The sequence below is a fragment of the Harpia harpyja genome, chromosome Z, assembly GCF_026419915.1.
Source record: "Harpia harpyja isolate bHarHar1 chromosome Z, bHarHar1 primary haplotype, whole genome shotgun sequence".
Classification (NCBI taxonomy): Eukaryota; Metazoa; Chordata; class Aves; order Accipitriformes; family Accipitridae; genus Harpia; species Harpia harpyja.
The window spans coordinates 68,999,755-69,023,845 of NC_068969.1; the positions used below are offsets into that span (position 1 = coordinate 68,999,755).

The following is a 24,091-nucleotide window of genomic DNA, read 5'->3' on the forward strand; positions in this document are numbered from 1 at the left end:
GTTCAACCTGAATCAGTTCCTATTTATTGCTGGATAGAAATATTTTCATCATATGGCTTAAAGTTAATTTTTATCATTCTAAGCTGTTGTAATTTCTCTTGGTACTCTTAGCTACACTGGAGCCTGGTTTTTTGGCTAAAGTGTATACCCTGTAATGCACTGTATTCTTCATTCTATCTAAGCATCAAAGATCCGTAGCTTAATAAGAAAATCTGACAGAAGAAATGTGGATATGTAAACTACTGCTTCAAGAAGGTTTGGGGTTGGGATTTTTTTTTTTTTTTTAATTTTGAACTGACTAGAAATTAAATATTCTAGGTTCTTGTTTCACAAAGATTGGGAATTATGGATCTTTCCATTTCAGATATACCTTTGTGCTGGTTTCAGCTGGGATACAGTTAACTGTCTTCCTAGTAGCTGGTACAGTGCTATGTTTTGAGTTCAGTATGCGAAGAATGTTGATAACACTGATGTTTTCAGTTGTTGCTCAGTAGCGTTTAGTCTAAAGTCAAGGATTTTTCAGCTTCTCATGCCCAGCCAGCGAGAAAGCTGGAGGGGCACAAGCAGTTGGCACACGACACAGCCAGGGCAGCTGACCCAAACTGGCCAACGGTGTATTCCATACCATGTGACGTCCCATCTAGTATATAAACTGGGGGGAGTGGGGGCGGGGGGAATCGCCACTCGGGGACTGACTGGGTGTCGATCGGTGGGTGGTGAGCAATTGCACTGCGCATCATTTGTACATTCCAGTCCTTTTATTATTGATGTTGTCATTTTATTAGTGTTATCATTATCATTATTAGTTGTTTCTTTTCTGTTCTATTAAACCGTTCTTATCTCAACCCACGAGTTTTACTCCTCTTCCTGATTTTCTCCCCCATCCCACTGGGTGGGGGCGAAGTAAGTGAGCGGCTGCGTGGTGCTTAGTTGCTGGCTGGGGTTAAACCACGACAAGCTTTCCCCCACAGTCAGGGTAAAAAGAAAGTCACTTGTCCAGAGAGAGAAATATTCCCATTTCTTTCTTCATTCATTTTGTTAATCTAATAAATCCTTCTTGACATGTAGAACAATACAATTCAAACAGGATTTAGATGAATACTTGTCACACAAGAATAATCAGACGTTATGATCATGTTCTGCCATTTTCATTTAATACAATATTTATTAAACGTCACGAAAAATACTAACGTGCCAAGAAGATTTCATTATTTCCATTGAAAATATTTTTTTCCTGAGAAACCCAATTGGTTTATGGAAACATGACTTTTTTTTTTTTTTGATACATTAATATTAAATTTGTTTGCTTTCTGTAATGATCTTGCATATGAATGGCAATAACTATTTGTACAATCACAATTTTTCTAAGGTACTCTAATTCCCTAGATTTGTAATTATTCCTGCATTAAGTAGATAAAGTGCAAGAGAGAGTTCATATGTACCTTATCCCCACATTTCCATGAAAATTTTTGCAGTCAGCTGGTTTATTCATGAAGTAGAAAAGAAATATGGGTTAAATAAATATACATATACTTGAAATCTATAAAATTATTTAAATTGTGTAATTAATATGTATATATTTATGTAAAATTTTTAAATGTCATGTATATTAAACAAATAAGTACAAAACAAGTATGATGTCAAGTAGACTTCCTTCCCACTCCTGAATATAACCTTCCAAAAATCAGAAATATGAGGATGCTAACCTGATACAGGACAAAAACATATAGAAATATTTGTGCTAACTGTATGTGAGCTAATTGGAGCTCAAGAAGAAGTCCAGGTACTAGAAGAAAATTTATATGCTATGGCTATACTTACATGCCAACCGGGGAGTCTTTCAGCAGTGAGATTTGATTATCTACACTGTTAGAAATTGTCGGGATGGTCATAAGCAAGTTTTTGGTCTCTTCTTCCTCCACCACTTATTCCAAGGTACACTACATGAGCTAGCATGTGCCAGAAGTTTGGCTATGGCCATGCTTTTTGGGTTGCTGGGACAGTTAACAATATGAATAGAAGACTTTGGTTGCTGAATGGCCTCTGCACCGAGCATATCACAGGCACATTTCATTTATTATTGTAAGTGTTGCATTTGTAAACTGTTCTACCTTCCATTTTATAGTGCAAATATTTTGCACTATATCATTTCTCTGAAGGCAAACTGTGTCCAAAACAGAATGCTTCCAAGAATACTATGAATTTTAGGAGTGGCAGTATGGCATGATTTCACTTCATTCAAGTCTTCAAGTAAAAAAAATAACAATGCAAACTTCTGTAAGTCTTTTCCTCAGAGTTCTTAACTAACAAAACAATACTATGTAAGTTCCTTAGGAAAAGGAAAAACAATTTTATACTCTATTTAATTCCTAAATGCTGAGACCCCTTCATGGATTATAAGACAAAACTAGATTTACCAAGAAACAATAGAAATGATAAATGAATGATAAACTACTATTTTTAGTCTTTACAAAACTAGAAATAGTTAACGGTATTATTGCCTTTGGGAATACTTGCTAACTTATCACAAACTCCTGTAAAGTATGTTTATAGCAGCTCTTGTTTCAAAATCGAACTTCAAATGGCCTTTCTGCAGAATTAAACACTTGAAAAGTATCTCATAATATCAGTTAAAAACAAATCTCCAGTGAATAACTGATGCCATTAAATTGTGTATGGTTGAATAGAGTAATCTTTCAGTAAATCTTAGGGGAAAATTATTAATAATAAAAATACCCATTAAATTTTTAACAATGAATTGCTACCTATTTATGAAGTTTACAAATCCTATTTAATTAGAATACAAATACTAGAATTGTTTTCTATGAAAAAATAAACAGGCTTTTATAACAGGGCAATTACATCCCCAACTGAATACAAACACATTTTACTTCCAAAAGCAGCTTCAGTACTTGGCTGTTAATCTTCCATTGATTTAATATATTCAAAGTTATAATCCACGGAATCAAGAGTAGATTTAACCTGTGTATAGCTAAAGGAAGATAAAACATAATGTAGATGATAAAAACTATTTAAACTTTTCTGATGGTTTTGGATCAAGGTCTGTGACAAGGCTAAGGGTCTAGACGAAAATATGTCTTAAACAATCAAAGTTTTTTCCTCCTTTTCAGTGCTGGATGATGGTTTGGAATTTCCACTGTCATTCATGCATCTCTTGGTAGATTTTATCATTTTGATGTGATAGCTTACCAAATTCCAGGTTGTTTTGAAAACTCCTCAGTGCATTTGCTTGCATGAAGAAGGTTGTAGGATCATTGTCCTCTTTGTGAGAGTGGAAAACTTGGCTATTCTCTTTCAATTACCGCTACCCTTTGAAATAAAGGGAAAAGAAGGGAAGCCTAGGGTGTAACCTTTGTCTGATGCCAGTACACTCTAACTTTTTTTCTGCTTTGTCTCAGCCTGTTGTAGAAATAAAATTACTTTCAAATAGTCTGAGCTAAACACAGTTTTTCTAGAATTAAGTAGAACCTATGGGTGGTCACACTCATCTGAAACAAATAAAAAAATTGATTCCCATGTTGAATACATATACAGAAATCATACATCTTGGATTTATTGTAAAATTGAAGTAATTGCAAAGAATAAAAATGAACTCTGTCTTTTTCCAGACAGCTAGTACAGAGATTAAAACTAACCGTAGAAAACATTTTAAAGTGACGTCTTAATTTTCATGTTGTTGAAAAACAAGAGGTATGAGTAAAGGACTGAGGCAGGGACTGAGAAGGAGGTAACACAGTGAATAGATTTTTCAGCATCAGTTAACTGTATTCTTTGCATTTCCTGAAGACACTAAGTTGGTGACAGGTGACTAGTTTGGTGACAGATACTACTTTATTTGACAAGCACATCCTCTTCTAGTATTTCTCTACCACCTACTGGACGTAATTTTTACATTGTGACTTCATTTTTATCTCAGCTTTACCTACATTTTAATGCAAAAATAACCTGAAATGAAGGTTTTCCTACTATTAACAGATATTTTTTTGTTGGCATTAATTATAGAATTATCTCTTTTCCAGAGTACATTACTGTGGATCTAATTAATTGATACATGAAATAATTTCTTTCAGTTCATTTAGAAAACTATAAAAGTTTGCTTTTATTTTCTTCCTACTACTGCCACTGTTAGATTTTTTCTGTTTTTTCAGTAAATTTTATTATTTATTCTTATAGTAGTGTTTTAGCTTTGGGTAGTCTCACGTGATTTATAATCCCTCCTTATTGAAAAGTTTGATATCTTACAGTCTATGCAACCTCTTAGAACTGCTGGGACCTTATTTTCTTTTTAAATACAACCTTATTCCGTACTAACAAAATAAAAAGAGGCCTCAAATCTAAAGTGTAATGCAACATAGGAAGTCTAGATAAGATAAACCATGTGCCAGCATCAAATTTTTCCATGTCTGGAAACTGTGAAATTCCTCAAAATCAAGCATGGTTTTCTTCCTTCTGTGTAACCATAGAAGATGTTTGTAATAAAAGAATTCACATTTTGAACTTTCTGAGAAGGGGAAATTATTTGCAGTGTTCACATAGAAATATATATTAAAAAAAAAAAAGTAAGAATTTTCAGAAAAGTTTCAACCAAAATCAATAGCTAGAAGTGAATTTTTATTATTTTTTTTTTAAACTAGCTGAGTATCTCCATTATCACTAGTATCACAATACTAGATATTTTATATAGTTACTATGGGACTTTGTATACCCTGTGGTAAACTGCATCATGTATAAATAGTAAGCGACTGTGGTATGTCCCATATTTCCTTAAACATACTAAGATAAGCCAAGCTTACTATTCAGCTACGAAACAGCTATAATTATTTAGAGAAATAATGTTGCCTCCTTCAAAGGGATTTTATCAGCACATGTTATGTTTAGATATTTAAATGGAAGTGCTCATATGTTTTGGAAGTACTGTATTGATCACACAGTTGGGTTTGAAGTGTAATATTAAGGAAGAAAAATTACTAACCAATCAATAAAGTCAATCTTCCCCCATATAGTTGTATTTAATGTATCCAAAATTCTTTAGTCTTGTACGTTAATGTAATTACCTGTGGATTCTTGTTAACTTTAAGCATTAAAAGATCCCACCTTAATTTTCTGAAATGAAGAACTTCCATAGTGCTTTATTCTAGTTGTGATGTTGAGTGCCTTTCAAAAAAAAAAATTAAATCTAGTCATGTTGGGAATAAACTAGCAGTACATTAAGTGACTGCAGGACCATTTATATGGAAAATACATTCAGAGATACGGCTGCAGAAGGCCAAGTAATGATTGAAACAAAGATCTGATTTACTCATAACAGAAGTCAAAGCAGTCATAATGACTTTTATTTTTTTGTCCTGCTTATAGTCCCTACTGAGGGAAAACAGGAAACACTATAATGTTTTAGACCAGATAACTGGTCTTGCTTTCATAATTTAAAGCAGTCAGGAAGCTGGTGATTTGATGACCTGAAGATTCATCCTGCTTAGGGGGATCTGCATGACTTTAAGCTATTATACATGGTCCTAAATTGTGTCAGTTCTAGCCTTGTGTTCCTGGTATGAATGTTAAAGGGACGCTTACATGACTTTTGACAGCCAAAGTCTTTGCAGGCATAATAAAATAACAAAAATTAGCAATGCTATAGGATTGTTCCTCTTATCTTTAATCGAAATGGATATAACTATGTAACTTTACTACCTGAGGCAGGTGTTTCTGGTTATTTCACTGTTGTAATGAGATTGGGTGAGAATTAACTTAGTTGAAAATTATAGGTTCCAGGGAATATAAACCTGCTAATGCCATATTGTGACCAAGAAAAAGCAGTAAATAACATACTTGCAGAAAATCAGTGGCTGAGATGTAACTTTTCAGTTTAAATCAGGTAAAATGCTCAGAATATGATCACATAGAATTTTACTGGTTTCATTTAAATTTTCCTAAATTTAGTGGTGACTAGCCTGACCTGGAATAGCATAATGTCACTGTGCTTCTTAGGCTGCAGTTTGAATGCATTGCCAGGGACACAGCCTGCTTCCACTGAACTTGTGCACAAAAAAATGGTAGTCCTTATTGTAAGGCAATTCTTATACAAATCACTGTTGAAGTCATAATGCAAAGACACCATAATTTAAAATGGGCTATGGTCCACTGTTTTTCTTCCCTGTGTGGCATTGTGTGGCTTTTATTTGAATTTGAACAATAAAGCTTTATTGTTGTCAGAATCCTGTGCTCATCCCTTCCTGAGACAAAGAATTTTGGTATCTAGGGTACTCTTTATTCAAGTCCTGTCAAAAAAGGATGAATAAAATGTTTTCAAAACAAAATCTTGAAATCTGATTCCCTTCAACATGACATGTCTGTGCTATCCATTCACTGTGTAACTTATCAATGTAGTTTAAAAAAAAGGAAAAAAAGATATGTTTTGTGCATTATACGTTTGTTCTTTCAAAGAAAACATTCCATGTTGGAATGCTTTAAGGTGGAATGCTTTAAGGTGCTTTAATAAGGTCTGTTGGGAATAAAGTTTCAAAAAAATCTTTGAAAGGTTTGTTTTATAATTTAATATTAAAAGTATTTATTAGGAAAATGAGAAAAGAAAAGGAAGAAGAAACTATTTCCCTACTTTCTACAAGTAACTTACTTAAAAATATGTAAAATTAACAGTGTATAACACTGATCTTAATGTTTTTTTCCTTTCGCTCTGTGTCCTATTGTACACTATCCTCATAAACTAACTCCTAAATTCAATTTATGCCTACACACCAGAGAACAAATTTGTAGAATATTATTTTGAGATGCTTCACCATTTAAATCTATGTGCATTGGTGCAAGGAATAATTCAATGTTTTGGACATACATTGCGGAGCTTCCTTATTCCATGCCACTTACTCTGATAGAGCAATGGAAAGATAGATTTAATGTAAGTTTGGAGTTTAACGTAGATTTTGGAGTTATGATTGCTATATAAAGATTTATCCAGATGTCTTACAAATAATTTTGTCTCCATGTTTCATTCAGATTATTATTATTATTATTATTATTATTGTTGTTGTTGTTGTTGTTGTTGTTGTTGTGTTGTTGTTGTTATTATTATTGTTATTATTATTAGTTGTAGTTGTAGTAGTAGTAGTAGTAGTAGTAGTAGTATCTGGTTATTCAGTTAGAGTTGTGCCGAATTTCAGTTTAACAGAAAAAATTATTTGGGGGGATTTTCAGAGAAACATCCCAAAGAAATATAGCATGCAGTGAAACTTTCACTGCTTAGCACTGAGCTGATTTGAGTGAATTTATAAACCTAGTGGGTTATGGAAAGGAACATACCTTCCTTTGGCCTTCTTCCTGGGACACAGTTGTGCTCTGAAACAGGGGTAGGAACTTGCCAACTGGTAATTTTCCTATGCCTTCTACTCTTTACTGTTCATGGATTTTATCAATACCTATTGGGCTTCACACCAAATATTGATTTGTTTTATTTTAGGGAGTAACTAATTGTTGAGGTATGTGTGAAAACTGTATTTTAATTTAAGAGAAACTTCTCCTGAATAACTCCTAGAGAAATTTTTTCCTATGTAGAGTGCTATACAGCACTTAAATTGTTTATAGGGAATTAAATGATACATGGATAAACCTGTGTATAAAAGCAGATTTATCCATGGTGGATCTCTGTGCACAGCTGAAACTGCTACGTTTTGTCCCAGTGAAGCCTGCATTGTGAGGCTTTTTATTTGTGGAATCCACCATGGTATTTCATCACTAGTCATATTGTTGTAGAATATTTTCTCTTGCAAAACATGGAAAAGACATCACTGACTGACGTATGATGCACACAATTAAACTCATCAGAGGACACTCAATGATCTGTCTTTACTGGATAGCCAAAACCTGCAGGATATTTTACAGTGTACTTAGGATGTAGCATAGTGTAGGTCACCTCAAATTCACTCATACCCCGAACAGATTAAGTTTTTAATCAGTTAGGTGTGTTTATGTTCCCTAGTGAACTGATAAACACTAAAGAACCCATCTGGTGCAAAAGGCATTTGTGGTAGCACACTCCAGTGTGTTACAAAGAGATTGGAGGGGGTTTTATTCCTTTGGAGCAAGGACCTGTTTACTAGCTAGTAAAGTAGAGGTGGCAGCCAGCCTAGCAAAGAGACATCTGGATATTCAAGGAAGTGGAGCAAGGATTATTTTAGTTATGAAGAGTGGTCAGGTAAAGGAGGGAATAGAAGGTGATGTGGGAGGAAAACATAAGTCTTTCTGGATCCACTGGAGACTTTGAAGATAAGTTTGCCTGTAAGAGCTAATGAAACACTCAAAGAAGGGTACCACAGCCCATTCATTGACAGAGGGTCTCTCTCCAGCTGGTGTTTTCTGTGGCAAACAGTCCCAAAGATGCAAGCCTTGAAATTATGTAGAAAGTCTGAAACAGTAACTTTATAAGGCTTGAACAGCAAGGTAGTTGAGTAAAAAAGTAAGAGACAAAGAGAAATCTTTCCAATTAGTGTTTGCTGTCTGACTGTGTGGGCTTTCACTTTTTCTTAGAAAGACATTTTACAAACTTTTTTTTCCCTTCTGCCTTAATTGAAAGTGAATTTAATGTGATTTAAAGTACCTGGATGAGAACAACACTTTCTTTATCTATGTGTGTAGTTTGGAACACTCTAACAGGTGTGTTAGCTCCCAAAATACTTCTTCCAAAGCATGCAGAAGGTAATAGTGTGTGACTCCAGTCCAGCTGAAGGGGCAGGTGGAAAAATGGCACCAAAAAGGAAAGAGATGTTCCAGCAAAACATGATAATTCAGAAGGCATTGTAGCATGCAGTGACATGCAATGAGGGATGCAAGCCTAAGCTTCAAGATTTGTAAGGAGTGTGTAATATTTCTACTGTAAGTTCTTGTACATAAATATTTTTTTTTATTTTAGTTGTACCCATACGTAATTTATTATAGATAAATATGAAACTTATATGGAAATATTGTCTCTTTTTAAAATTTTCCATGCTCAGACCACTTTTCATTTTCAGAAAATTAGTAAATCTGCACAGGCATTCCTTTAAAATAGAAAGATCTATATTTCTATATGTAACAGGCTTTTCTAATTGATATTCCTAAATTTTTTTTTTAGGTTTTAATTGCATCTGTTTAGTGAGGTCAGATTTCATCATGTATGCCAGTGAAATTGACAGTCCATGTCATGATTTATTATGCCTGACGATATCAGATCTTAGTAGATCCCAATCATTCAAAAAAAAAAAAAGTATCACTGCTTGCGGTCCTTGCATGTCCATGCATTCTAAAAAGCTCATAGTATCAGTTTATTCATTGTTGGCATTCGCAAATTATAAAGTGATTAACAAATTTGTCAGTGAAAAAGAGTGGTATTTGGACTTTAGTGAAGTGATAGTGATAGTTTTTAATGGCGGAAACATACCTTCATAAAGATTTGGATATGATGTATAAAGACATACGAGTAATAGTAAATGAGTTTGAGTCTAGTACAGGACTTCAGGGCGGACTTTAGTATTTAGATCAATTGAACTTAAAACTTTCACTAATAATCTGAAGGAGTAAATGACATATTGATTAGAAATTTATGACTAAATCTCTTCTAATATTATATACTTGCATAACTCTTAATCAATAATGACTTATTGCTGTATAAGACTTGATTGAAAGAATTGCAATCTATGTCATTAATGTAGGACATCTTCAGTTTCATTAAAACGTGGTTCAATGTCAATCTCAAAACATGTAGCTATAAATAAGGCGATATCAACAGATTGAGCTTTGGTTAGAAAAATGCCTCAGAGACGGGTACTTCATCCAGTCCTATTTTGTCAATGACATGTACTAGGATAAAAATGACATAATAATTACAGATTATGTAAATAACAAAAAAAACCAAAACAAAACAAGAGAAGTAGGTAGTCATTAGAGGATGATCTGAATTTCTATTTACATATTCACAACACAAAACACCATGATTCTTATTGAGATAAATGTAGATTGGGTAGTATGTGTGTACATTTGGGATCTACCAAATCAGGTTATGTCCATTATATGGGAAAGTACCCCAAGAAGTACTGACCTAAGAAATGCTTAAGAGGTGATTATGGAAAACTTCTTCAAAATAAGACCTGTGTAATGCCATGGGCAAAGGTTTCACAAATACAGTGTATGAAAGTACTTGAACAAAGGAAATAGTGAGTAGAAGTTGGGAATCAGTTTGCTTTCAGTGCACAGCGCTGACCTCTGCTACCGATTTCTGTGCTGGTAGCTTCCCTTCAAGAAAGATATGCAAATACTGACTGCTCAAAGTAAGCCTGCAAAGTGATGCAGAGGCTGGAAAATAAGGCTCACAGAAAAAGATTAAAGGAATTTGTCTTACTAAAGAATTGGAGAGTTGACTTGATCACCATCTGTATAAACTTGCACTTGAAATAATATAACTGATAGTGAAGACAGGAGATTTTTCCTTCATATAGAGACAAAATAACAACATCCTAAGGCTTACAGCTGAAGCTAGATTTAAGATCTTATCTTTGAAATCTTATCTCTGAAAAAAAGATATTATTTCCTATCAGTAATGATATTTAAATATATAAAATTATGAAGAAAAAGGTGAACTTACAAGATTGTAAAATATAATTAGATTCTGTGTGTGTATGTATGAATTATTGGCTTTCTTTTCTGTTTCTGGGACAATTTTTATAGTCTGTAAGTGGAGTTAATTTGGTATTGATAATTTTCATCCTGAAATTAATAAGTGTATGCACTTTCTTTTTTCCTCTTCCTACAGTGCCATAACAAGTATTTTATCTGTAATGCCCTCAGCATTCTCAGACCTCTTGAGTTTAATTGCTTGTGCCAGATGCTTTCAAGCAGAGCAGAGCTAGCACTGTGCCTTTGGAGGTGATGGTCTGGGGCCAGAATACTAACTAGTTCCCTTCCTGTCTTTGACCAAAGCATCAAGGGAAGTCACTAGTGCTGTGCCTGGTATTGCTTTGCCTTGGAGATCCCCTCTTGGTTTTTATTTTTCATCCAAATGAATTGCTTCTGAATTATATCTCTCTAGTACCTGCCAGAAGAGTTTTCATGTTATCGTTCCTTCCTCTGAAGCCTCAGCTTTGGGAGTGGAAGGCAAGTGCTTTGTAGTTGAAAAGATAACCAGAGTTGTTAAAGTCTCATTAAACAACTGCATGTGATATTGTCAGAGATGCTTTAAAAATGATCTTACTTTAGCTGAGATGCAATGACTGACAATGATTGTCTCAAATCCAGTGTGATGCAGAATGAGCCAGCTGCATAGGTCTCCTAATCAGTAATTATGTTTCTGGGGCTTGTGTACAGGAAGTTACTTGTGAACTCTTACACTTCTCTTGCAAGGAAGTATTTCATTATGCCAATATAGTGATAGTAATACAAAAGTAGATATTGATGAAAGTAGTAAAATCATGAGACTTTCACAGCTCAGACATTCTTACCTATAATTATTTTCCCCTAAACACCATTCCTTCTCCTTCCCCCCCACCCTAGCAGCAAGTACAATTTTGTCCTGCAAGGGTGTTAATCTTTTAACACATAAGCAGATCTATGGATAAAAAATAGAGCATTAATAACCTGTTTCCAGTGAGTGGTTTGTTGATTTAGTTTTATATAAATGTAGAATTATATATAATATCATGTCTGTTGCAGTAAAAAAGTTGGCTGGGAATCAGTGGCGGACCATAGCTGTAGGACTAGAGCAGAACGTGAAGTTAAGGGGATTCAGCGTTGCAGTGTTTTGTGGGCAGAATCTTGCAGATTCAGACAAATGCTACCCATTTGTAAAGGTCTCCATAAAGACACTGCATAAAGTGATTAACATCCAGGAAAAGACAGTTCATAAAGTTTTGGTTCTAAGATGAATCTTACATATGTAATTTCCTTTGATCTGGAAAAGCCTTAGCTAAAAATGTATCATTTCAAATATCTTTAAAAAAAAAATTGTGAATTTATCTTTTTATTTATATTATTGTTAGAGTAGGTAGTATCTTTCCAAACATGAAGAACTTTTATTAGTTGTTTGTTTAAGATTGCTTTGTGTAATGTGATTATAAAGATGGCTGTCTCAGTGACAGTTGATGGAATTTCCTTGAATATGGCTTTTCCTTCCGTTAATTTCATTGCCAGAGTCCTGGATTGAATTTTTTGGGGTTTTTTTTTTTTTTAGGCACTAAATTATATTCCTTATTTCTCTCTGAAACACTTTGGTGTAAATTTTGCCTTTAATAAAATGGAAGTGTTCTTTTCTTTTCTAACTTTAAGTACTGCAAGTTTGTTTCTTGGGTGAAAAGTAATCCAATGGAAAACCTCTACCTTTAAGCAAAGTTTGATTTAATAAAATCAAAGTTAAAACTATCATTGAACAAACAAACAAACAATCTCTTCCCCCTTCTGTGTGAATTCTGTCTGATTCTGCTAGTTTAGGAGAAAGAAAAGTTATTTCTACTTTCTTCTGGTAATAAGGCATTTGAAATACTCTGACTTTTGGTAAAGATGTGTCCTGGTTTTGTCTGGGATGGAGTTAATCTTCTTTCTAGTAACGGGTATAGTGTTATGTTTTGGATTTAGTATGAGAAGAATATTGATAACACACTGATGTTTTCAGTTGTTGCCAAGTAGCATTTATACTAAGTCAAGGATTTTTCAGCTTCTCATGCCTGGCCAGCAAGAAGGCTGGAGGGGCACAAGAAGGTGGGAGGGGACACAGCCAGGGCAGCTTACCCAAACTGGCCAAAGGGGTATTCCATACCACGGGATGTCATGTGTAGTATATAAACTGGGGGGAGTGGGGCTGGGGGGATTGCCGCTTGGGGACTAACTTGGGCGTCGGTTAGCAGGTGGTGAGCAATTGCATTGTGCATCACTTGTATATTCCAATCATTTTATTATTGTAATTTTATTGTTGTTATTATTATCATTATTAGTTTCTTCTTTTCTGTCCTAATAAAATGTTCTTATCAAAACCCACGAGTTCTACTTTTTTTTCCAATTCTCTCCCCCATCCCGCTGGGCGGGGGGGAAGTGAGTGAGAGGCTGCATGGTGCTTAGTTGCTGGCTGGGGTTAAACCATGACAAGATGCTGTTATTGATCTCAAGAAAAATTTTACTAAAATCTGTTTATATTATCCCAGCTGAAAAAAAAAAATTCCAATTTTTTTAAATAAATTGTTAGATAGCCCAAAGACAGTGAAAATTTAATAATCTAATGAGAAAGCGTAAGACATATTTCATGAGAAAGGATGTTTCAAGCTGCTACAAAATTAGTTTTCAGATACTGTGCACCTACATGGAAAAAAGATGAATGCTGATAATAAAAGTTATCTGTACTTAATCGCTATGAAAAACTTTAATTCTAAATTGTAAGTAACTTTTTTTAGTTCCCTTAAAATATATAAATTTTTGTCTCAGAAAATAGATATATATGTATGAATGTATATTAAAAATATATAAATATATTCATTTATGTCTAATATATAAAAACTTATATATAATTCCTGTTTTTCCCTCTATAAATCTTGCCATATTACTACTATACATGCTTAAGAAACTTGCAGCTTACATTACAGATTGCATTAGTCTTTCACTGCTTTTCACAGAACGAACACGTTATACTTACTGAATTAATTTTTTTACTTATAAGATCATTCTTATTAACATTTAATATATTAGTAACTTTTAACATTAAAAACGTTTTCAACCTGTGTTGCCAAGATCCCCACCAAAACTCAATGGCAATAAAAAACAGAATGAAAGACCTTTTAATAGTAGAAATATTAAAAAATATTATTTTGAGTTTATACAAATAAGCAAGGGCCCATAAGATCCCACAAATTTCAGATTCTGCTGATGTTTTAGAATGTTTTACTTAATCTTGCCAGTTTTGACTCGTTTGATAAGAAATATGCCTTTAAGTCAAAATAGACAAGATATTTGCCTATCTAGTAGAAAGTATGCCCTTCTACTTTCTTGATTTGTTGTAGGATACACCTTGAACAAGCTGATATAAAAGTGTTACTGCAGCATATTTGGTTAATTAATAAATTTTGCTATATGTCTTCAAAGGGAATAAGAAGAGTCTAACAGAAAATGATCCATTTCTCCCATTACCCCACAGTTCTAATTTGTCTTACTTTAATGTTTTATTGAATCATACGCTCTCACCACTGAAATCACACACATAAAATGTAATTGAAAGCTATAAAATATACAGTCTTAATCCAATAATCATGGAATTTAATATAAGGAGTTTTTGGGTTTCAAAGGGCACTAGGAATTAGGAGTTAAGTTTTAGTGACAGGACTTCACTTGCATTGGATCACAGACTGAAGGTTTCTAGAAAAGACCAAGAGATTAAGGGGTGAGTTAACTCAGTTATTATCAATGTGTCTTTAACATCAATTAAAACAAGAGCTGTTGACTCTTGGCTGATTTCTGGGTACTAAGAACAAGGAAGTCCTTTATTTCACTTTGTAAAAACTAATTAGATTACCCTGTGATTTTCATGCTCCTTTTTCCTAAACTATGGAACAAAAGTAGTTCATGAAGTCAGATAAAAATAAAAAGTAAAAATAAATAAATAAAACCCTAAGGAAAGCATAATTCCTAGCTATAAGAACCATATGAGCTATTATAGGTTTATTGCAAGCTGTGAAACTTTGTAAATGCCTGTGTTTGGAAAACAGAATTTTATATCTCTTCCTGTCCTCGATCATTAAATTCTGATCTATCTAACTACAGCCTTTGTCTTCTGGTCTGGCTTTTAAGTTCTCTATGTTCAGTCATAAAAAGACTTCCGTGACCCTGGACAACAATAAGGTGGTCAGTGAGCACAGAGGACATTTGGCTTTTTGTACTCACTTCCTGTTCTTGATCCCTCATTGGCACGAAAAAACTGCAATTGTGAAATGGGGATGTCTTCTTGAAAGGAAAGGAATGTAGCATTGCATGTTTTTTGTTAAGGTAAACATCACATGCCTGACGTGAATAGTATATTAGGAGCAACTGACTGCTAAGTGTCAGAATTCTGTGCTGAATTTGTGTGAACCACTGTCTGCAAAAGCAAATAATTTTATCAGAAAACTGGAAGACTTTGTTTCAAATTCAAGAAAAGAATCAGCCCTGCCATGAAGATTATTTTCTTGATAAATCATTCTTTACATTCACAGAGAAACTGTAGCAAAAGCCTGAAGACTTTTCTTTTTTTATCTTGGGCAATCATCTCCCCTTGGGCAATCACTTGGGCAATTCTGTCTCCATGCCGCCGCCCCCCCCCCCCCCAAAGAAATAGGTGAAATCTATTGATGAAAATTCATGTTTAAACAAACAAACAAATCAGCCTGGGCCAATCACCAATACAATTTCAACCTGAAGGGTTAACATTTTTCAAAGTACTAAGCAGCTGAAAACGTCTAGAAAACCTCAGCAAAGCAAAGCACTACGAGCTTTTGTGGCTCCGATATGCTGTTCAAATGGAATATGTGGAAATGCCTAGAAATATTCCACAAAATGTACTGAAAAGGAAACACTAGTGGCTAATAACTGCTTCAAGGAGCTCATAGAGGCATGCATGAAACAGTGCAACTTTTCTAGTTAGCTGTTTCTAAACTCTTAGCTACAAACAGGCAGCAGTAGACAGAAGATGAAGTGCTTAAGGCTCTCTGAACAAAACCGGCTTATCCCTGGTCAGGAAACAAATGCAACAGGAAGCATATAACAGCAGACGCAACCACAGACCAGTTTCATATTAAGTGACATTGCATATTGTGTAGCTAGAAGGCCTGAAACTAACCTGACCTAATTGTCTGTAAATGTATCAATTTGACTTCTCCTCATTATTCTTATCCTCACTGATGAAGAGGTCACCATGATCAGCATCAGCTCAATGGTCAATACCTCTCAGCAACAGAAGGAGAGGGGCACATCTCTTTTTATCTATGTCACATGAATCTCATTAAATTCAACGAATCTTTTGAAAGTAATTACAAGCTTGCACATGGACCGAAGACTAAATTACCACAATTAACATACTTAAAGGTTCTATTAAGTAAAGTGAGATATGTGCTCACTCCTAGGAAAATTAAACATCTTCTGTTGAAAACAGTAGATGAGCTCGAGGATATTTGATCTTCAAAGTAATAGGAAAAAGAATGCTTTGAAGCCCACATGACTGAATCGTAGATTTAATAAATAACTGTTGGAGGGTAGTTTTTGTGGCACCTTTTTCTGAGGTTTTAGCAAGTAGTAGTCCTGTTGATACAACATGACGTCTCTTATTTTTAAGAACCTTATGCCTTTTCGTGAAGTTTTTGATCACAGATACTCATTTATTCAAATCTGAATGTATTAATGGCAGCAAAGTTGATTGTTCCTAAGCATTGCAGCTTCACCTGCATGGGTAAAATGAACATTAATAAACGTAGAGACTCCCAGAATTATTATTTCTTCTAGTCTGTTCCATTAAGACTGCATTTCTAGTTGTCCCTAGATAGTCTATTTGTCTGACATTTAGGTGTTTAGTTTTCCCTAAATAAGGCAATACTGCTAAACTTTCTTTGATTTGTTTTTGTTGCTGTTGTTTTGTTTTGTTTCCATGTCACTTACTGGAACAGATTTTTTTTTAACTTTAAAAGGTTTACGCCTCTTCCCATTAGGTGCTCAATATTTCCTTTGAGTCCTTGATAAAGCTGAAGAACTTAATAGTTTTTTAGGGAAGTCAATCATTAAAATCTTTTTCCCTTCTTTGCCACCTATCTCCAGCTTTACCAGAAGTTCAATAGTTTATTAAGAAATTGGTAGTTCTTGTTTGTTGAGTAAGTTTTGAGTAAGCTAAATTTTAAGGAAAAAAATGTGTACTAAAATATAATAGCTGGAATTAATTTCATTAAATAGTTAAATAAGTAAAATTATAATATGTTAACTTGTGTATGCTCTTGTGTTGGGATGTTTTAGTTTGAATTAAGATATGTCTTCAATAAAGTGAATGTCTCAATGTAATACATGTACTTTTTAGATAATTCTGAACAGAATCCTCATTGTATGTCATCTTGTAGTAACTAAGCACTGGACTCTGACATTTGCTTATTCAGAGTAATTTGCACTCAAATTGAAATGCATGAAAAACTGTGAGTCTATATTATGGACCAAGCTGAAAATTTGGATGACAAACAGCAGCCTGACATTCAAACTAAGATCAGTGCCATATATTCTTCATATTGCAAAAAAAAAAAGGTTTTTGCCTGTAAATGACATTGTGTTTTTTTTCACTACATGCAAATGAAAATATACACTTATGCATCCTGAAGAAATAAATCTCAGGTTGTCCCACTATTCTACTATTTTTATTAATATTTTTATTTTTATTTTAGCAAGCTGCTGCTTTGGTTGAAGACACAAAATTTATTTGAACAACCATAGTGTTATAAACATAACTGTGATAACTGCTTTACTACATGATATCCTAGTTGAACTCCATCTCTTGTAGGTCATATGGCATGATCTATGTAAGTTATGATACCATTGTATGAATAACTTTTTTGTTTACTCTGAATTTGCATAACGAGACAGTATTTGAAGCTGGAAGAGAAACGATAGGCATACTTTGTAAAAGCAACACTTAACAGTTTTATTCTTATAAAACGCCTCAGCTGCTTTATAAATTTGATTAAATCTGCACTGGAATTACGGTATATGGAAAGGCATGCCTTATATAACTTGAATAACTTTTTAAATTTGGTCATGAAACAGGTAATATATTTTTGCTTATATATCCTTCCCCCAATTAGCACATTCCTGCTTTTTTTTTTTTTACCAGTTGCACTTCAGCTTTTCACCTCTTATTCCCTGAGTAATGCCTTTCTGTCCTATTGAATACTATTCCTTTCAGACACTGTTTTTTAAATACCAGCTGTTACAGCTCATGTCAGTATACTGCATTAGCCAACCCTAGCATTTCACAATTATTCCTCACTCTTCTCATTGTACAGTTGCTGTCCAATTACTCTGTAGGCCTGAGTTTGATTTTATTCGCCAAAAGGTCTCTACATCAGCATCACACAATTAAATATTCTTTCCTTCACAAAGCCTTATTTGATAACAGATTTTTGTGCATATTACAGAAACCTGTGGTTTGTTTACATTTTTGGTATCCTTAGATATTGTTTAAAAATGAAAAAAAGTTTTATCACAAAAATCCAGTAAAAGCTGTATGATGCATAGCTTTTAACTAAAATTCTTTGGTTTAAAACTCATATTAGAATAGACTACTTAAATATTCATTTAGCCTGAAGGAGCTATGTGAAATATCCCTAGAAAGCCCTAGTTCACCTTCAGCAGTGAGATCTGTTCTGTTGTACAGAGGAAGGGTGTCCCAGGGAATTAAAAGCTGACCAATAACATGTGGGAAAACACTGAATTCAAACAATGTTTCATTGTGTAGTATGTCTTCCACTGTAGGTGAAACTATATAGAATTGTCGTGCTGTACAGATTACATTTTCATTTGCATTTATTAAATTTAAGAAACAAGTTGATACTGACCAGCTGGTTCCTGCCAATTTCTACAAAGTGTTTTTGGATTTAATTCTGGAATTCTTACTAAATTTTGAGTTACATTACACACTGTAATCTGCAACAAAAACATGTTTTAAGCAACATGTGCTAAGCAATAAAAAATAAGTTGATATGAAGTTATTCTCCAAAAATAAAGCATAGCAGCTGTTGTAAAATAAATGTATAATTATTTAGAGTATATCTATTTGTGATACATTGCTCATTTCTCTTTAATCATTATTGCTTGAAGGCAAAAAAATGTCTTGCACTGTTGTATTTTAGATAACATCTTGTTTATTCAACTGGTTATGTACCTTTTTATTATGAATTGAGATTGACATAAATTATTATAGGATAAATAGTATATAAGTGCTCAATGAGTTCTTCCGTGAATTTCTCAAAGCAACATATGAGTTGTGCAGAAATATGCGTATTAAACCATCTAGGCAGAATAATGTAGTATCATTGTTTCCTTTCTAACTTGTACATTAGGAGAAAAAAGGTGAAAAGTGTAGTCAGCAGAAGTAAATAATACAAAGGCTGCTGTCTCATCCATCCAATGGAACTATTTTTTTTTCCTTCTGAATTAAAAATTTGTGAAGACTTAGATAGACCCAGGGGTGTTATGAAAATAGTCTATCTGCTGTTGTTTTTCTGCTAGTGCTGGTAAGTATTAATCACATGGTCTTATTCCTGGTGACTCATTTCATAACACATGCCACCCTCCACCAGGAGAGTGAAGTTGAAAATATGAGATGTGTGAAAGTGATGTTCTACTGCATCCAGCTCTGGAGTCATCAGCACAGGAAAGACATGGACAGACCTGTTGGAGCAAGTCCAGAGGAGGGCCATAAAAATTATTAGAGGGGTGGAACACCTCTCCTATGAAGAAAGGCTGAGAGAGTTGGGGTTGTTCAGCCTAGAGAAGAGAAAGCTCTGGGGGACCTTACTGCAGCCTTTCACTACTTAAGGGGGGCTTATAAGAAAGATGGGGACAGACATTTTAGTAGGGCCTGTTGCGATAGGACAAGGGGTAATGGTTTTAAACTAAAAGAGGGTAGATTAGAACTAGATACAAGGAAGAAATTTTTTACAGTGAGGGTGGTGAAGCACTAGAACAGGTTGCCCAGAGAGGTGGTAGATGCCCCATCCATGGAAACATTCAAGGGCAGGTTGGATGGGGCTCTGAGCAACCTGATCTAGTTGAAGATGTCCCTGCTCATTGCAGGGGGGGTGGACTAGATGGTCTTCAAATGCCCCTTCCAACCCAAACCGTTCTGCGATTCTATGATTCTAGATCATGTACATAGATTTGGGGGAAAATGCCTTTCTATTCTTTCCTCTTAATTTTCATCTTATTATCTAGGTTTACACTGTAGGCTTTGACAGTAGAAAAAGAATTAATAACACTTGAAGTGCTCCCTTACATCAGCAGTGTAAGTAGCTCTCTCTGCAAAACACAGCAGCATCAAATTCTTCTCTTTCTAGTGTAGTTTATGACTAATAAGTTCTTTTTCTTTTCTGTGTTGTAAAGAAAGCTTTCATGAATGAGATCCTTTTCTAAGACTTACCAGTGCAATGCATTTGCTTATAAGATGAAATCTTGTTTCCCTTCTTTTTTTTTTCTTCTGTGCTTACCAGTTGGACAATTTGTCCCAAGTAACACAGTCTCTTTCACCATTATGAAACTAATCTGTGGATCTTGAAGTGAAAAATGAGCTTGCGGTTAGACAATAAAGAATAGTGATAAAATTCTGCAGTTTGTATCACAGAACGCTAGAGCAGAAAAAAAATTATGAAAGTAAATATTCATTTTATTTGTTCCTTTCACATAAGTGAGGTACTCTGAGTTTGGTAGAAGTATGATACATGTGAGCTCATCAAAAGCAATTAATATATCCTCTTGTTTGTAGTGACTGGATATTATTTATAGGATTGGAGAGAACTTCTAACTGTAGCAGTGTAGTGGGTTGACCCTGGCTGGATGCCAGGTGCCCACCAAAGCCGCTCTATCACTCCCCCTTCTCAGCTGGACAGGGGGGAGAAAATATAACAAAAGGCTCGTGGGTCAAGATAAGGACAGTTTAATAAACTGAAAGCCAAGGTCGCGCACGAAAGCAAAGAAAAACAAATTATATTATTCTCTACTTCCCATCAGCAGGCGATGTCTAGCCACTTCCTGGGAAGGAGGGCTTCCGTACATGTAGTGGTTGCTCCGGAAGACAAAAATGCCCCCCTTCCGTCTCCCTTTACTTAGCTTTTATATCTGAGCTGATGTCATATAGTATGGAATATCTATTTGGTTAGTTTAGGTCAGCTGTCCTGGTTATGTCCCCTCCCGAGATCTTGCCCTGCCCCAGCCTGCCATTGAGGGGGGGGCAAAAATGTTGGAGAGACAGCCTTGATCCTGTGCCAGCACTGCTCAGCAGTAGCCAAAACACTGGTGTGTTATCAACACCTTTCTAGCTACTGATGCAGAGCACAGTGCTATGAGGGCTGCTATGGGGAGCATTAACTCCATCTCAGCCAGACCCAATACAAGCAGTCATGGTCATTATGAGGCCTTCTGTTTAGGAAGAGCTTTGCTTAAAGAACAAAATGAACCAACTTTAAAAAAAAATAAAATTTTTGAAGGTGATTAAAAAATTCCCTTGAGACATTCATATAAAAATCTTGCTGCTAATTAGAAATATCCATAATTATTCAGGAGAAACACTTAATTAGCACTGAGTCAGGAAAAGATTTTGTATTAATTAATATTCATGTAGACCATCAGAAGAGTTATAAGAAGAAGGACTCACCTGTGACTTGTCACTTATCAGTTGAATCCACAGAGTGTGTTTGTCCTAAAAAGAACCATTTCATAAAGACTAATAGTTTACATAATTTCCTCACATTTTCTAAACAACAGATGCCAGCATAGTATAGCTACGGAAAGACTTGTTTACACTTCTTCTAGTGTTTTAAAGTCAGTCTTCTTTCAGCCAAAACTAGAACAGGTATTGATTCTCAATTTATATTTTTCAAATTTAAATGGAGAATGAACACATGCCCCGTATAGTAATTGAGCTGGAGAGGCATTTAACATCCAAAGTATTGATTAGCATTTGCTTTCTTATGCACCATTGATTGTGAACTGCAGTTAAGTCTGTTTCTGAAACATTCAGGTTTCATTCTGTATGATGTTAAGACTTGCATACTAATAACTGTGTGATAATGATTTTGTGCTGTGTCTTAATCAAACATGCACACCATTAGCAAAGCAAAAGATTTTCCATTTTGTCATTCTTAAAGTGCTTAAAAGGGATGAGATTATTTTTTATTTCATGTGGTTCGGGGTTTTTTTTTAATATCTAGCTGTATTTAATGTGATTGCACGTTAAATGTAATTTCACAGACCTGTGCTGGATCAGGTCTAAAGAAAATAAAGAGCATGCGTTGAGGTTGTAGCTTCATGTTACAACCAGGACCAGAAGGTGTCAGTTGCTATTCATGTAAATGATAGTGAGTGAGCTGTGATCCATTTATCAGTATGATTTCAGAAGTTAGTTTAGAAGTGGGCAAGTACAGCCAGTTGAAGAACCTAATAAATTATACCCCAGTAGTCTCATTAAATATTGGGTAAAAAAAGTGCTGCCTCAGTACTGATACTTATATATATAATACAGCAAGAGAAAATATTTAGACATATGCTGCTTTCAGGTACAGGGTTGATTCAGATATTCTTCTAGTGTTCTGTTTCGTTACAGTTCCAGTAAGTGGTGTTCATTGTATTAACCTGAATGTGATATTTTTCACTGGCAGATAATTGTGATGATCAGTTGGTGTCTGCTTTGCCTCAGTCATCATTCAGCAGTTCATCAGAGCTGTCTAGCAGTCACAGCCCTGGATTTGCAAGGCTTAATCGAAGAGAGGGTAAGTGCATTTTATTGGTTGATTGATGTGTTTTTTTTTTTTACAAGTTTTTTTTAAGCCTTTTTGTACCTGTACACAACATCAAAATGATACATAGTGAGCATATTCTGGGTTATTGGGACTGGAGAGAGTTACTTTTGTTGTTTTAAGGTGAATGGGAAGGTAAAACAGTGTCAAAGAATTCACTTTGCCATGTACAGTAAATTTTTCCATGGTAAATTATACTTTCAGACACTTGTGAACATTTTACTAATTTTAGTGTAAAGGATTCATCCTGACTGAAACCAAAATCTTCACGTGATTTTCCAGCATAAAATGTAGACAGCTTTGGACATATGTTTACACCTACTCTTAAAACAAAATTTAAATTAATTTTGTTTCTTAACAAGACAATAATAACATAAATAATCTCTTTTCTCTTAGAGGACAAATAGAAGAAGTGCAAACTTATGAATGTCATTGTACATCATTCTCTAAGGAAATAAGGGTAAATGCAGATTACATTTGGAAAGGCAGGACCAGATATTCAGGAAATAGTTTTGAGAAACTGTTTTCTCTTTTTTCTGGCAATTTAAAGTCTTAATTATTGTAGTTTTTTTCTTCACTGAACCTAGTGTTTTCTTATACTTATTCACTGACACTGAGGTAAACTATACAACTGGCACGTGGTCCAAATTTTTACTAAAATGAAGGAAACTTGCCTGTTAGGTTATCTTTTATGTTACACCTCCTCATAAATCTTCTGAAAGCTCTGTATCATTTCTAATTTTATTTGATATAGTAATTAAACATACATTTTCAGCCTTTTTGGTCAATTATGAGACACTTTCTTTTGTTAAATGCAATTAAACTTTGATAGCATTGTTATTTTTGTCTTTTCTAACATGTAGCTAGAAGGTTTAAACACTTGGTATATGTCAGAAGATCTGGAGATTACCCATTTTAGCTGAAGTTTAGTGGTAACTCAAATCTTATATTTCATATCAAGGATACAGTAGGAATGAGAAATGATGAATTTATTTTATTTACTGTAAACATGTTTTCTGTTCCCAATGACAACAGTCTTCTTATACTTTCTGTGTGAAGGACTTCTATTCTGATACTTTTTAACAGTATCTGCTAGATTACATAAAATCTGTCCAAAAAAAAGAATTTAAACTGTCAAGACATATCACATTAGACTTTCTCTGTGTTTGTGGCCTATTTGTAATAAGTAATTATGTTCAAAGGTCACGTTAAAAAATACATGTAAGTACATTGAACATTAAAAAGATAAAAATTAACTTTGAAATACAGAAAAAACTCAGTCATCAGCCTCATCAGGCAAGTATCCAGGAAATCAGTCATGCCTGTCAATAACATACTAAAGACAATATTTCTTTTTTTTTTCCCCAGCATACCAGCAAGGTTCTTGGTCTTAACATCACAGTTCTAATGCTAAGGAGGAATAAATAACTTTAGGAAAGATTTTATTAATATGTGGCAATATGGTGTTATTAGTTAAACAAAATCCCTCTTGTTGACACACCTAAAAATAATACCCTGTTTTAAAATTATGGTTTTAAAAACAG

The 24,091-nt window shown here is 34.4% G+C and overlaps 1 protein-coding gene across 2 annotated transcripts in view; it reads left to right on the forward strand.

Moving 5' to 3' along the window:
* Nucleotides 1-24,091, forward strand: part of CNTNAP4 (contactin associated protein family member 4) — a 260,580-nt gene that overhangs the window by 22,081 nt on the left and 214,408 nt on the right. For both annotated transcript variants that reach the window (XM_052778474.1, XM_052778475.1), the window contains exon 2: nt 22,410-22,520. In XM_052778474.1, the coding sequence (XP_052634434.1) occupies nt 22,410-22,520 (111 nt within the window). The remainder of the gene's footprint in view (nt 1-22,409; nt 22,521-24,091) is intronic.